Raw genomic sequence first — 15,308 nt, forward strand, 5'->3', positions numbered from 1 at the left:
TGATAGAAATTCTTGAGCACATACAATCACGTTATGTTCCCGTTCAGCCGAAAAACAACATTGGTGATGATGATCTGCATAATAACTCCATTCAAGACCGACTATTTTTTGGAGGAGATCAACTCACTGAAGAACGAAGTCGTAATGCTCAAATGGCCTGAAGTGACGGAGTCGATGATGTTGAACGACTGGAAGGTCTGATGCCTAAAGTTGAAGACTGGCATGCTTCTAGAATAGTATATCAGGTCAGTTTTCAGTTCCATACTAAACTAAAAACATTTCAGCTCAATGAGTAAAACACCATGATGGTAACCAGGTAGTCACTTGCCTATTATTGTCTGGAAGGGTTATCAGAAAAAAATGAGCAAAAACTCATACATCAAAAAACAACATCTTTATTTATTTTTAATAGCTCCTGTACGACATACTATATAAAGGAAATTCATCTGTTGACGTGGCTACAATGTGCTCCAATATGAATGTGATCAACAATAGTAATGCAAGAACAACTAATGTACTTGATAATTTAAATCAGTGCAAAAACTTTATCACCTTAGAAACAAGTGCAATTATAACTGCTTGTGCTATGACCTACTTTAGCATGAGCTCTCTGGATATGGCAATTGATGACATTATTCCTCCACATATTCTAAGTGGTAATAATGAGTCAAAGAAGTTATGGTTTCATAGACATGTCAAAAGCATGGTGTCGGAGTATGTAATGAATACAGAGAATGAGATCTTTCATCACTTGGCAGAATCAGTACAACAAGAAAATCAACCCAAGACCAAAGATATTTACCACTGTAGAGTGTGCAAAAAACAATACCATTACAAGAAGGCAATGGAAAATCACGAAGAAAAGATTCATAGTTATTTTCATAGTGAACAACCAACACCTGTTGTTAGCCAAGCAACAGAAAAGAACACGAGAACTGAAAAGTGTGATTATGTCTACAACTATGCATGTGTCCGAATTAGTATGGGCTTGTTTGTACAGAATTTTGATGATGCAGTTAGAGAAGGAGATGGATCTCGCATTATCAGATGTTGGAAGTATATGACATTGTTGTTTAAGACATACCACCATACTAAGTATGCCTTTGCAGGTTTGCAATTACAGGCTCACATATATGCAGTCTGCTCCCCAAGTGAAGCACATCGCCTAATGTGGAACAGAACAATCAATGTGTCTGGAAAGAAAGGGAAGAATATATCCCTTGATCTTAGACTAGAACATCTGAATCATGTTTTGAAGGAGATGTTAAGAAACCTTGGTCCTAACCTTAATGAAGATACAGCAAAGCGGGCAAGTCATTCATTGATGTTCATTGAAAAAATGCTTCAATTTGCAGATGATGAAATGGGACGACATCAACCATCTGGTCATCATGTTGTTGCGAAGCGTGAGTTGGAATTTAAAGAACTTGTTAATCAGTTTCACACTAAAGGGAAAGTTTTTTGTTTCAGAGAAGGCAGGGAATATGACAAGTTCCCTAAGTTTAATCGGAACATACTGAGTTCATTAAACTTTAAAAGCCTTAATGACTGGATAAATGAACATAAGAAGAAACTTAGTGCTACTTAAGCAACCATGTTTCCAATCTAATAATAGTAGGCGAAAAATGCCTTCTGTTTAATTTTTTGCTACTGTAATGTACATTATATTTTCAATCATCTGTAGAACTAGAATCTTCATGTTGTTCAAAAAAGAAATATGAAGGAAACTCACTTTCCAAATGTATATTTGATCCACTGTCAACATCTTCATTTTTTTTAATGTTTTCAATGTCACTCTCACCAATGTCCTCAAAGACTTCATTGAAAATCTGGAGTATTTGTACAGCATGTTTACGACTGAATACAGGTAAATTTGACATCAAATAATCAACACTGAAGATATACTTTGCTTGCTGAACAACAAGTTCAATCAATTTGTCCGAAAAACCAGTGGAATAATGAGCACTCAGATAATAGTTAGATGTGCCCACAAGCTGGGATTGATAATCAAAAAGGATCTCTGAAAGTAATTGTTTATCTTTCTTCGACACAGTTCTTTCCCTTAGAGTCACATAACTACCAGTATCATGACATGGGTGAACTACTTTGTTGTTCACTATTTCAAAAGCACAGCTAGTTCCAACACAACGACAATGTTCATGACAAGTTTGGCAACACAAATGCTTGATGCTTGGTTGGGATGGGTTTGCATCAAAATCACTTAAGAGGATTTTTCTCAAACACTCACTTGAGCAATCAAAACAGTATTCTCGCACTTTATCACTTGCTCGTTTGAGCAAGATACCATTATGATACAACACTGCTTTGGCAGGTAATCCATCTCGGCCAGCCCTTCCAATTTCTTGAATGTAGTCATCAATCTCTCTGGGGGGCCCTAAATGTATGATCAAACGAATGTCTTTAAAGTTGACACCCATTCCCAATGCATTGGTAGCAAAAACTACTCTACAAATTCCTGATGGTGAATACAGTGAATCCAAAACATGTTGTTTTATTGTTTCACTTGTGCAATGGTGAAACATTGCAAACAAACAATTCTTTGATGTGTGTTCCATGCCATTACGATATGATTCAGAACCAAGTTCGAATTTGAACAATGCATAAAGAGATGCACAATGCTTTATTGACCTACAGTACACAATGGTTTTGTCCATGTTTTCTTTCTCCTTCCTAAGTTGGTCAATCAGAGGTTGGAAAGCCTCTTGGAAGTTTTTGCTGATGGTAGCCTTGGACAAATATATATTTTCTCTGTTAGGTGTTTCTTGTATTAAAGTGTATCCTAGTCTGAATGACAAAGTTTCAACCACTGTTTGTCGAATCTTTTTTGTAGCTGTAGCAGTGAGTGCCAGAACTGGAGCAATCATTGTTTGGGGACCCAGTGATCGGAGCTCAGCAAGTCGGGAAAAGCATTCTCGAAAAGCTGCTTTTCACCTTTACCAATTCCCCTATAAGTAATAAGGAAGAAAAAGTAAAATGAACATGTAAGGCTACAATGAGTTTAACACTCTTTTTCTTATACTGTATATCGAGAAATGATCAATGGTTATTAATTTACCTGTCAGTTCAAAGTAAGGGAAATTATCTAAAAATTAGTACCCAGGTGTAAGTGTTTCGGTGTAATTTTGATGTATCTGCATTAAAGTTTGAGGGCTAATTTAGAACCACCCTCACAGTTATGAAAAACAGTTTCATATTAAACTTCTGAGATATACATTTCCCCCCCTCCCCACCAAATACCTCTGACCAACTCGGGAATATACTGCATGACAACATGGCAACAGTATTAAATATAATATTTTTGTATGAAAATAGATTCGACTCACCATTTAGGGACAACATGGGCCTCGTCTGTAACAAAACCCAGCAAATTGGTTTGATAAATGTCTGATGTTAGCATTGCTCTCCATTTCTCGCTTCGGATGATTGATTCAGGGTTACAAAATACAAACGTAAATTTACCATTTAATATTTCTTGCTCGTCGTGTTCATCTGACAGCGAAGTGGCACGTAATCCATGCTTTTTTAGTTCACGAACGTGAGAATCAATCAAAGAATTTAATGGACAAAGGATCAGCAGTATAGGATTCACAGGAAAATTGTATGCAGTCCCCAATTTCTTTGCCACAATAGGTGCCATTTGGAAGATTAAACTCTTTCTGTATCCAGTCGGCAGGACACAAAACACATCACGGCGATTCATATAGTTTAATAAGGCCTTATACTGGTGTTCCGTAAGACTAGAAATCTCCGGAAATGTATCTTTTAACGCTCCACCGATCGCAATATTAAAAGCCTCCTCACTTACCGACATATTTTGCGTGTATTAACATATTGTTCACTATGCATATTCACGAAATGCGATCATTAATATAGAAGGAATTTATAGAAGATGCATGCGAAATTGTATCAAATAGGCATATAAATTTTTGACTGTGACATTAGCCAATCACCAACGAGCTTCCATAACTGAAAGTTATTTCCAGAATGTTTCCAGAATTAATTGTCAATGTCGCCAGAGGTTTTTTCCGCCTTTCCGCCTTTCCCATTTTTTCCGCCTTTCCCCCCTTTGCGTATTTTTTCACGTGATTTTTAAAAAACCTCTGGGTACCAGGGTACCAAGTTGTGGACAATCGCTCAAATTTGCTTGTGAAAAGTTGACTATCGTGTACTGAAACAGGTGAGTTCCCTTTTCAACTTGCGATTGGCTGATTATTTTTACAAAATAAGCGTAACTGATTGTGTTTCTTTTTGGATCTCAGCAGTATTTTACTTTTATTCTTGTGCAAATATCGTTTTAAGCTTCCAGAAATTGGCATATGTTGCCAAGATTTTGTTCGAATTTGCCACTAAGCTGCCCTTGGCCCTCGGAAATGTTTTTAGCTTGTTTTGGCACGAAAATACCCGTATTTAATTAAGCAACACAAGCCGTAGCAACAATATATAAATTTGAAAGTGTTTTTCTTAGTTTACTGCTGTTGTTTGTCCTCTAGTTGAAGTCTGCATTGGTTCACACCCTCCACTGTAATTTAATAAATTTCTCGTTCGTTATAGAATATCATTTAGATAAATGAATTTAATTTTTTTAACAATATAACATAGTAAATAAATATTTAGATAGGATATTTTAGGTAAATTGGTTTAAGATAGTTTAAAATTAAATAGATAGGATATTTTAGGTAAATTCAATTAACATAGATAGATTATAGTTTGAAATTAAATAAATATATAAATATAAGCATACAAATTTTTAAACCATCTAATATGGAGAGTGAACCAAGCACTTCGCATGAGACGAATAATAGTGAAACTTATGAAATTACTGGTCAAAGAATGTGTAAACGATACTGCTGTATACCACAGTGTGAAAGTGATAGTAGAAAAAATCCTGAGATGTCATTTCATAAAATTCCAAAAAATCCAGAGTTGAGGAAAAAGTGGGTTCGTTTGTTGAAAAGAAAAGGTATAAGGGATCCTGGATCCAGTCATAGAGTATGCTCAGCACATTTTGTGGGCGGTGCAAAAACATAAAGCAACAATGTTCCAACAATTTTTGCCACTGCTACAACCAAACCTAGGAAAAGCCCAACTATTCGGACAGTGGCAGCTAAAAATCCAGTAATTACTGAAGAAACATATTTGGAAAATACAAGTAAAGAAAGCTCTGTTGTTGATGATAGCACAAGTAAAGATGACAACTCTGAAAATACAGTGCAGGAACTTAAGGATAAAATATTATCACTAGAAGCACAAAACATGGCATTGAACACAAAATATAATGAAGATATTGCTAAATTAAAATGTGGGGTATTTCAGATGGAGAAATTTATTAACAGTGACAGTGATTTTAAATTTTACACTGGCTTTCCAAATTACTCTTGTTTCAAGGCTTTTATAACTACCTTTCCCCAGCCTGTGAACACCTTCAATACTATGGTTCAAATACAGCTCCTATAATCTCGGAACCTCAAAACAAATGTGGCAAACCAAGATCTATGTCTCCAGAGCAAGAATTATTTCTTGTACTCATAAGATTGCGCTTGGGGTTACTTGTACAAGATATTGCACATCGCTTTAATATTTCCACAACACAAGTTTCTAGAATATTTAAAACATGGATTGTATTCTTATACCAAGGCCTTCGTTCTTTACCAATTTGGGCCAGTCGGGATTTTGTTGATGATAACATGCCTGGCTGTTTTAAACTAACATATCCTAAAACTAGAGTGATAATTGACTGCACTGAAATTTTCATTGAAATGCCATCATCATGCAGAAGTCAGTCCATTACATTTTCAAGCTACAAAAACCACAACACTGCAAAGGGCCTAATTGGGATATCACCAAATGGATACCCAAGTTTCATCTTTAGCTTGTATGCAGGCCGAACTAGTGATAAGAAAATTACTCATGACTGTGGTATTTTGAAGCTTCTTAAACCCGGTGATGAATTAATGGCAGACAAAGGATTCAAAGTAGATCCTCTCAATATGCAAGTCTACATTTGTGAACACAACAAAATCACACCAGCTAACATTAAGTGTAGCCATGCACCCTTGAATTTGATAGAAATAATTGTTGTTTTTTTTAATTTGACTTTTCCGTTCAATTTTTCCAAAAAGAAGTTTTTGTCATTGCAAGCATCATCAATGCTTACGTTCTTTTTTGAGAATGGGCATTTGACTTCTCCAATACCAAATGATGTTGGTTCTGTGCTGTCGAACACTAAAAAATCTGGGTTAGCATGTAACAATGGAAACTTCAAATTCACAACAAACCCACAACTTGCACACACATCAACATTTTTTCCTTCATTTTTTTTTAAATTTATAGTACTCTTCAATTGCTTTATCTTTTCCCCACTGGCAAGGTTTAGGACAAGTGGTCTGCTTTGACTCGCGAATATTCGCCAACAGTGATTTGGGGAACCTTTGCTTTCTGCGCTTTACTATTGCTCCAAAATTTGAAGATGTAAGCCTTTTTTGTCGTTTATCAAACCAAACATCACTTGAGGACTGCTGCCTAGTGTTCTGCTCAATTTGAAGAACTTGTGCATGTGTAATTTTGACTAAGGCAATTAAACTATTAATAGCATCACAATTAGTTACTAATTCTTCAGCTGTAGTGGAAGGTAATCTCTCAAGTATTTTATCACGGACACTATAGTTATTTATATTGAGGTGCATTGATTCAGAGTATCGCTTCTTTGATTGCATATCTAGGTGCATTGTGTCAAAAGGACATGGCTGACAGTCACTTGACTTTAGCAAGTTGCCCAAATAACTATTCTCATCTGTTTCAATCAAAGCATTGGCAAGCTTTTGAATATCATTTTTTTGCACTTTCCGTGAGAAATGTGGAGTGGGATTGTATAGGTGGAGTGACTGTTTGTGTTTCCTCTTTTTAGCCTTAATATCTTTCTCATACACATTATTTTCAAACACAATGTTCTCATAAAGAACAGCTTCGTAGACATAGAACGTTGTATACTTATCGCCTTGTATAAAGTAAACTTCAATTGTAGGGACAATATCCATGTTAACGAGATATGGGAAGTGTGTGTTTTAAGGCAAAAGATCCTTTATTGACATTTAAATGCAATTGTGTAGTGGTTGATCTGAAATAGGTACATGCATAAAAATGGATAATAAAAAAATATAGAATTAACTAAATTTATAAAAACTACCTAAATTTATTAAAAAATGATATTTAGATATTCCTGATGGAGTGACTGAAGAGGACAGAAACACTCAAGAAAAAGAAAAAGAAAAAAAGAATTTACCGAATTGCTGCTGTTTTGTTTCTTCCGTATAATTGATGAAAAATGATGAATGATTTATCTGAAGATGATGTGAGAAGATTAGTAAGTGCTTTAACTGAACATCGTGAAATTTTACAAGCAAATGATAATATGTCATTTTCATTGGAGCAAATTCATGAAAAAAGAAAAAAATATGAAAAACTTAAAAGTAAAAGGTTAACGTACGTAGTTAATGTACCCAGAATTCAAGACATGAGTATCTTTGATTTTATTGATAGTTTAAAAGAACTTTTTGAAGCGCTTTTGAGTGTCGCACGTTTAAACAGCTTAAGTGATAATGACCATGCGCGTTTTGTTTTTTTAAATGCGCCTTCATACCCGTTTTCAACACCTGTTGTGAAATTGAGTGAATTGTCGTCGCAATTTTTCTTGGATACGTTTTCAAATATGATGCAAAGTGGAGATAATGCAGTTGCAGAAGGGTGGACAACATCGGTTTTTGATTTCGATATTTTCACCGGAACATGTAAAAGCTAAACGAAAAAAACTAAAAATAATAGAGATCAAAAACTTACACGTTTCTGGGTAAGGGGAAAGACGATTCAGGTGGTGTACGTGTTCGATTTTCAAAAAAAAATGGTAGAATGTACACGCATGGTGCATATCAAATTAATTGTGTTGATTTCAAAATTTCAGGATGTTGTTTTGGAGTGGCGTTACTAACTGCTCTTTTACATTTGAGAAACCCAAAAAAGTTTGAATTACTTAGAAGGGATAATAAATTGATTAATGTTTTTACGGAAGAAAATATTTATGAAATTTACGAAAAAAATTAACCTTCCCGTTGGGAAAGTTTCAGGATCAAATTATGAGTCAGTCTATGAGTACCCTGCAAGCAGAGCCTTATTTACCTACCTACCTGCCTTCTACCTTGTTGTTAGTAGTGGACATGGCGGGAGAGGTGCCGGGAGAGGTGTTGCGAGACGAGAAGAGAGAGGAGGAAAAATAAGTCTCTGCGGTATTCGTGTTTCGTTTCCATTGAGCATGCTCAGTCTGTTGCTTAGTAACCATTACGCAGCCACTGATTTAATTAAATATTCCTGCGTAATTTTTTTATTATTCAATATGCCGACATTCTTTCTGTTGTACCAGCGAAGCCGAAATGAAAAGAAGTATATCGCTCCCTAGCACTCCAAAGAGAGTTCCTTTGCGCCAGAGACCAGTACCTGGTTCTCCTAATACTCCTACGAAGCAAGGAAGGCAAAAACTAGAGGAAAAAGATTCCTTTTGTCTCTGCTGTAGTGTTTGTTTAATTGGCGCGAAGAGTACTTTTAATTTGTGTACTTACGAAGGTCTTTTGGAGAAATTAGAAGAACTTACTAAAACCTCTCGAATAGATCTGAATATATGTTCCACAAGGGTGTGCAAGTCTTGCTATCGGCGAATCGATTCTTTGCATATGAAATCGAAAGTTTTGCGCCTGGATTTGCAAGAGTTTCGAAGAAGATTTCAATGCGCGATAGTCCTAGACGACGTTAAAAATTGCAACGAAGGGCAAGACTCAAGTAAGGCATCAAGTAAATCATACTTTAAAAGGGTCGCTAAAAAAAGTCCTTCTCGCCAACAAAAACGGAAATATCGATGTCGCTGTTTTGGACTGGAGCGTTGTTAACGAAAAAGAAAACAAACCACAAACCGATTTTGTTCAGAGTCACACGTTGACATCGCAATGCCCAAGTCAGAACAAATTATCTGTTGAGGTGTGTATTGTACAATTAATATTATAGTGCTGTCATACTAGAGCGTTTAGCCATCAAGTATATAGTGCAATAACAAAATCATTATACTATTAACCGTGTTTTGTTATTAGGTAACCTTACATTATCCATCTGGAAGTCAAACAAAAACAGTACAAAATGACATGGCAGACATCATAAAGGCATTTTCTGTTGGTTCCCATAAGAGCGCTTTAAAGCAGATCCTGGAACATCCAGAGCTGGGAGTTCATCTACAAAAGTTGGTTGTAGATAGAATGGACAATGAATGTCAAAGCATTTCTAAAGTGAACAGTCATAGCATACTCAGAGCCTCACCATTAGATTTTAACATGCAAAAATTAAGTGCTGAACTGAAAACAAAAGCACCACTAACAACCAGCACCTTTGAAACCCTGTGTACATCAAAACGAGCAAGTAAAAACAATTCCCTGAAACAAGAGATTGTGACGTCAACTGTTGCTGCCATTATTCTTCGCAGCCGATGTCCTGAAATGTCTGCAATGGCATACAGACTCTGCTTTATTCTCAGGCACTCTGGGTGTGGAACCATGGTAGGTTGCTGTCTGTAATATATATATTATAGGGATACATATTTATAACTTTCTTATGTACATACCAGTTAAACTTTTTATTTGTACCTTAGGGTTTAGACACACTGTACCAACATGGATTGACCGTTGCACCAATCACACTTAGAAAGAAAGCCACTCAGCTTGGTGAATTTTGTGAACAACAAGTTCAAGAATGGAAGGTGACATGTGAAGATGCAAAGCAAGACGAGACATGCTTAGTTATGATCAAAAATGAACTTATTTCATGTAATTACCTTCCCCATGCTCCAACTGTTAGTGACATGAAGAATTACATGAGTTATGCACAGAAAAACAGCCAGGGTAATACGTTCAACAATGATGAGTTCCAGACAATTGAGATGAGTGGGCTGTACTTTTCTTTCCAAGATTCTATGACAATTATGAAGAACATATGTGATAGTTTAATAAAACAAGGAGTGCAGAAAAAAGTCATTTTAAATGTTTTCAGTAAATTGGTGCAGCTGGGATGTTCTGATGATAGAGATTTACTTGATGTAGTCAAGCAATATGATCATCGCCAACCAATATCGCCTATCACATATCAGATTGTTGGAGACAACGTGGATTTGGAAGTCAAGGTTCGACATATGTCCCAAGCTAATAAAAACAAGTCATTTCACTGGTTTAACTTGGTTGCCTTTAAAGATCAGGTTTCTGGGAAGATGCTATCAAATGAATATGAAGTCACATTAGCTGATACTCCTTTGTCATCATTCATACCATCTGACAGTGATATCAAGAAATTGAAGCAAGATTATACTGTACTGTGGTCAAGAGTCATTGTCAAGTATCTTAGTCAATTTTCCTTCTTGCGCAGTGCTATCATCAAGCACATTCCTCATCAGTACAGTGAAATCATGGCGACACCAGTTAATGAGGTGGTAAAATAAATCGAGTTATTTTTTTCATGTTTACACCATAAATTATACTACTATAGTTATGCCAATTATATTTACTTGTAGTACTGTAGCTGTCTTAAATATAGGAACCAGAAGGAGCTTAAGCAGAGTTGGTGCGATATTGCAGAAATACATCGATTTGATATATACCAATATCTATTTTAATTGTGTACAACAATACTGATTACACTGAAAAAGTAATATTTTGTCCATTCTGCAATCTAGCTTTAGCGCTTATAAGCCCCATCTGAGCCCCTTAAAAAAAAGTTAATATTTGTTCAACACTGGTTCAACACCAGCATTTTCAACTGCTTATATAGGCTCTTAACTCCATCATTGCACTAATCCTATCTGATATTAGGCCTAGTGATAACCCAGCTAGCAGTAAAATTTCATACAAAAAAGTTTTCACTATAACTATAGATACCCCTTGGTGTCATTCCAAAGAATGAGAGCAAAAACGAAGACATGGTTGACATTCTCGAAGTAATCCAAGATAAATATGTTCCCTTTCACGAAGTTAGCCAAGGTAATGGTCCTCAGGAAATTCCAACAGAGGCAATGTTTTTTGGCGGTGATCAGCTGACAGAGGAGCGAGCTCGAAACGTCCAAAAATCAAGGGCTGACAGCCAAACGACAACAGAGCGTCTCGATGCAATGTGGCCGAAGAACGAAGATTGGCATGCCATAAGAACAGCATATAAGGTTCGTCTTTCACGTCGCATTTGGCTATAATGCTAATCGATCAGATTATTAAGAAAACAAACTGTCAATGCAATGTTTTGTGAAACAACAGAGTAACCGACTTTGAAATCAACAAGTATGTAAATACGAAATCGACAAGCTTAGGAATATTCAGTTTACTACCAATTAAACTACGATACTTCATTTAAGATCATCCCTGATAGTCTGTATCGGTATATTGTAGCGTGATATTTGTAACACAAACATTTATTACTAAATACCAATATAGGCTGCTATGAAGATTCTACGTAAAGAGAATTCTGTAGCAGACTGGGGTACATATACTTCAAATGCCATTATTGTTGGTAACTCAAATGCTCTAAAAGATGTAGAATCTGACAGCTACAACCAGATCAAAGAGTTTTTTCCATTCAAACTGATGCGTTTTTGGTGTCGGCTGCCATGGATCACTTTGGAATGGAAACAACAACAAGCAGACCAACAAAGAATTGCTTTCCAAGTGGACTATGTAACACAAGTAGTACAGAAGACAAGAGAAAATGGTTGCTTGGCCAGGCTGCCCAACTATTTGATCGTTATGTGGCTGACAGTGTATCAGACATTGGTGAAGCAAGCACTTCCCCACCAGCATCATTTCCATGTCGGTTTGAAGAATGTCCCAGAGTGTTTAAGTACACCAAATGCAGAATTAACCATGAGAAGATGAAACACCATCTAATACATGAGGATTTATCAACCAGCCAGAAAGAAAGTAAACAAGAAGGTCCACCAAAAGATGAAGATGATCATATTTACAATTATGGCTGTCTTAACATCACCCTTGGCCTTTTGATTAGAGATGCAGAAGATTCAGTACAAGAAGGGGATGGTGAACGACTTCTGAGAGTGTGGAAGTTTCTTACATACATTTTTAGACTGACTGGTTGTTTTAAATATGCACTTGCGGGTCTGAGGCTTATTGCATCCGTCAATGGACTTTTAACACCTCGTGAGGCACATCGACTGACTTGGAACAGATTTGCTGGTATCAAGACTGGACCTGGTAAAAGAATTTCAAGAGATCTTAGAGTTGAGCAACTGAATAAAATTGCCAAAGAAGAAATAAGGGCCTTAGGATTCCCAAACATAAATGATGATAGTGTAGTAAAGGCAACAAAAGTTACAGCAGCTGTAGAGAAAATGATTAATGCATCCAAAGCTGAACTTGAGGCAAAAGAAAAATCAGGGCATCACTGCAACAGAAAATCAATGAAAGACTTTGAGACAATTCTTCAGCAGATCAACAGCAAAGCAAATGTAAGGTAGAATGTTAAGCATTAAAATAAAACTAAAAAGTTAAAAAATGTAACTTCTTTTTGACAATCTGCAATAGCTTCCAGTGTGACCCTGAACCTCACTTTCGGCAACATTACAACTCATAGAAATTTAGAATGAACATACAGCTGATATATTTTATAAGATTAATTCTTATATTTAACATATCTATTTTCAAGGTGTTCAAGTTTACTCCTGGCAGACAATATCGTGCTTTTCCACAACTTAAGAAAGAACTTTTAAAAAATCTGCCTGTTAAAGCATTACATGAGTGGATAAAAAAGTATAAGAAATGTTGGCATCAACAAAATCGTCATATTTACAAAATGTACAACTACAAGAAGTGAACGAAAATTTATTATATAAAGTGAATGACAATTTATTTGAAACATATATATACTGTAATCATTCAGATTCATCACTGTCAGAAGACTGAACAGGAACATTAAAATAAAAATCAATATCTGGCTCTGTAGGTTCGAGATAAACAAGGTCGACCTCATTAATATCCATAAATATGTCTTGTATGACACTTAAAATCTGGATAGCTAATTGTTCATTAAAAACTGGAAAATTGTCCATAATATAGTCTGTGGTGAACACATGTTTTAAATCCTCACCAATATCTTCAATTACAGTATCATCAATTTTGTTACCCAATACACTAGAGCCAAGAATAGAGCCACATTTTTTATTTTCTACATTCAAATCATGTAGAACTTCTACAAATGTATCTTTTTCTTCTGGTGTCACCTGACGTGTTAAACCATGAGATTTCTTTTTGCAGTTTGCAGATAACTTGGATTTGAAAACTTCTATGGGGCATGAACCGCAGTTGCATGATCTGGTGCAAATGTCACAGCATTTATGTGAATGAGCAGATGTTTTATTTTTATTGTTCTCACTAAAGAAATCCAAAATGCAACTTCTCCTACATTCTAATTGATTTTTCACAAATGACCTCATAACTTTGTCAACATGACAAAGATGATAAGGTTTGTAGTACATTATTGCAATTACATCTTTACCATCTCTTCCTCCTCGTCCAACACCTTGTACATATGACTCCATGTCTTTTGGAATACCATAATTAACAATTCTCCTAATATTTGGAATGTTTACCCCCATCCCTAATGCACTTGTAGCTATCACCAAACGTATTGTGCCACTGGGTTCAAGAAAGTCTGTCAAAACTAAATCCTTGATGCGTTGGGGAGTTTTTGCATGATACATAGCAAAATGCATTTGTTGTTCATGGGACATGTTGCTTAAGAATACCTCGTAAATTTCTCCACATTCTTTTATTGAACAACAAAATATAACAGTTTTTTTCATATTACCAAGACATTGTTGTAAATCTGCTATCAACCTGTTGATAATGTTTCCTCAATTTCCTCACCATGGGCTTTGTTGACAATATATTTCATATTTTCTTTATCTGGTGAAAGTTGGATAACCTTGGTGTTGGTCATGTTAAGGCACTTGATAATACTCTTTCTGGTGGTACTGGATGCTGTTGCTGTTAGACAAAGGATTGGTACATTAACAAGAGCTCTTAGGTTTCCCACACGCGAATACGATGACCGAAATGGCGACTTTTCATTAGGAGCAGTTCCCCTTAAATACAAAATAGAGTTTGAATTTCAATTTGACCATGAAGAATTAATGAGATACAATACTCAGTATAAAAAATCAAGTTGAAGTAATATATAATTATATTAATCATTAAAATGGTTACCAGTTAATAACACAGTGCGACTCATCAACAACAACACCAAGTAACTGATTTTCAATTCTTGATAAAACGTTCAACTTTTGCTCCAGGGTCTCTGGACTAGTGAAAATGAAGTCGTATTCTACAAACTTCGCTCCAGCTGGACCAGCTGTGGCTCCGCACAGACAGTTGTCGTCTGACAGTGGCAAATCATCGAGTTTACATGCCGTCATCTGCTTTTTTTTGCATGACTCGATTTGATCCGCGATCAAAGAATTTAATGGAGCGATTACTAGGACTACAGGATGAGCGGGAACTGGACGAGATTGATGACAGTTTGTATAATCATGTTTCCCTAGTTCAAACATTTTCTTCGCAATCGGCACAACCAGCTGAAATATCAAGGATTTTCCATGGCCAGTAGGCAATGATACGAAAGTATCGTTGCCAAAAAAAAAGGACTGAATGGCTTGAATTTGTTCATTGCTCAAAAAGTCCATTTTTTCCCCAGGAAATATGCCTTCGATAGCCGCTGATAAACACATTTTAAAGCAGCTATCTCCGTTGGCACCGTTGGCGTTTCCCGCCATGTTGAATTTTGTATATATTTAACTATTTCGTGGGCTCACAATTTGTCATCGGTAAGCCATCAAACGTTAATCGCGCGCATGTAATACTGGTTAAACTGGTTTATGTCGTCCAAGATCATGGACGAAACGAAACACGAATACCGCAGAGCCTTATTTTTCCTCCTCTCACCTCTACCCCCACCTCTCCCGCCATGCCAGGTAGGTAAATAAGGCTCTGCTCGCAGGGTAGTCTATGAGAATTACCTAAAACAGGAAAATGTTGATCTTGTTGTGTACTCCGATAACTATTTTAATCAGATTGTTTTCGACACGAGGGTTGATAAAAATGGTAACATTTTACGCATAACAAATGATGTTATTATTCTATGGTTGAATAATAGTCATTAGGACTTTTTTTTTTGTTTTAAATCGAAAGAATAGGCGTAAATTTTATTAT

At 36.0% G+C, this 15,308-nt stretch overlaps 4 protein-coding genes across 4 annotated transcripts; all 4 read right to left on the reverse strand.

The window, feature by feature from the left end:
- Positions 1–1,670: 1,670 nt before the first annotated feature.
- Positions 1,671–2,885, reverse strand: LOC114526740 (Werner syndrome ATP-dependent helicase-like). Its single transcript, XM_028548266.1, has one exon. It carries the CDS (start codon positions 2,883–2,885, stop codon positions 1,671–1,673), a length of 1,215 nt encoding a protein of 404 aa, XP_028404067.1.
- LOC114526741 (ATP-dependent DNA helicase Q1-like) lies at positions 2,882–3,832 on the reverse strand. The gene is made up of 2 exons (XM_028548267.1): positions 3,345–3,832; positions 2,882–2,966 (listed from the first exon to the last, which is right to left on the reverse strand). Exons 1-2 carry the CDS (start codon positions 3,830–3,832, stop codon positions 2,882–2,884), a joined length of 573 nt encoding a protein of 190 aa, XP_028404068.1.
- Positions 3,833–12,973: 9,141 nt separating this feature from the next.
- On the reverse strand, positions 12,974–13,831 carry LOC114526742 (putative ATP-dependent DNA helicase Q1). The gene has a single exon (XM_028548268.1). It carries the CDS (start codon positions 13,829–13,831, stop codon positions 12,974–12,976), a length of 858 nt encoding a protein of 285 aa, XP_028404069.1.
- A 101-nt stretch (positions 13,832–13,932) lies between these two features.
- On the reverse strand, positions 13,933–14,872 carry LOC114526743 (Werner syndrome ATP-dependent helicase-like). The gene is made up of 2 exons (XM_028548270.1): positions 14,307–14,872; positions 13,933–14,185 (listed from the first exon to the last, which is right to left on the reverse strand). Exons 1-2 carry the CDS (start codon positions 14,870–14,872, stop codon positions 13,933–13,935), a joined length of 819 nt encoding a protein of 272 aa, XP_028404071.1.
- Positions 14,873–15,308: the final 436 nt, after the last annotated feature.

Source organism: Dendronephthya gigantea, unplaced genomic scaffold (genome assembly GCF_004324835.1).
Source record: "Dendronephthya gigantea isolate DGI-Jeju-01 unplaced genomic scaffold, DenGig_1.0 000041F, whole genome shotgun sequence".
NCBI classification, from domain to species: Eukaryota; Metazoa; Cnidaria; class Anthozoa; order Malacalcyonacea; family Nephtheidae; genus Dendronephthya; species Dendronephthya gigantea.

Excerpts from the sequence above, each read along its gene's own strand:
- LOC114526741 (XM_028548267.1), bottom strand. The coding sequence starts at position 3,832 with ATGTCGGTAAGTGAGGAGGCTTTTAATATTGCGATCGGTGGAGCGTTA. Across the intron at positions 2,967-3,344 it reads GCCCATGTTGTCCCTAAATG|GGGAATTGGTAAAGGTGAAA; the intron begins GTGAGTCGAATC and ends TATTACTTATAG.
- LOC114526740 (XM_028548266.1), bottom strand. The coding sequence starts at position 2,885 with ATGATTGCTCCAGTTCTGGCACTCACTGCTACAGCTACAAAAAAGATT.
- LOC114526742 (XM_028548268.1), bottom strand. The coding sequence starts at position 13,831 with ATGTCCCATGAACAACAAATGCATTTTGCTATGTATCATGCAAAAACT.
- LOC114526743 (XM_028548270.1), bottom strand. The coding sequence starts at position 14,872 with ATGGCGGGAAACGCCAACGGTGCCAACGGAGATAGCTGCTTTAAAATG. Across the intron at positions 14,186-14,306 it reads TCGCACTGTGTTATTAACTG|GGGAACTGCTCCTAATGAAA; the intron begins GTAACCATTTTA and ends TTTGTATTTAAG.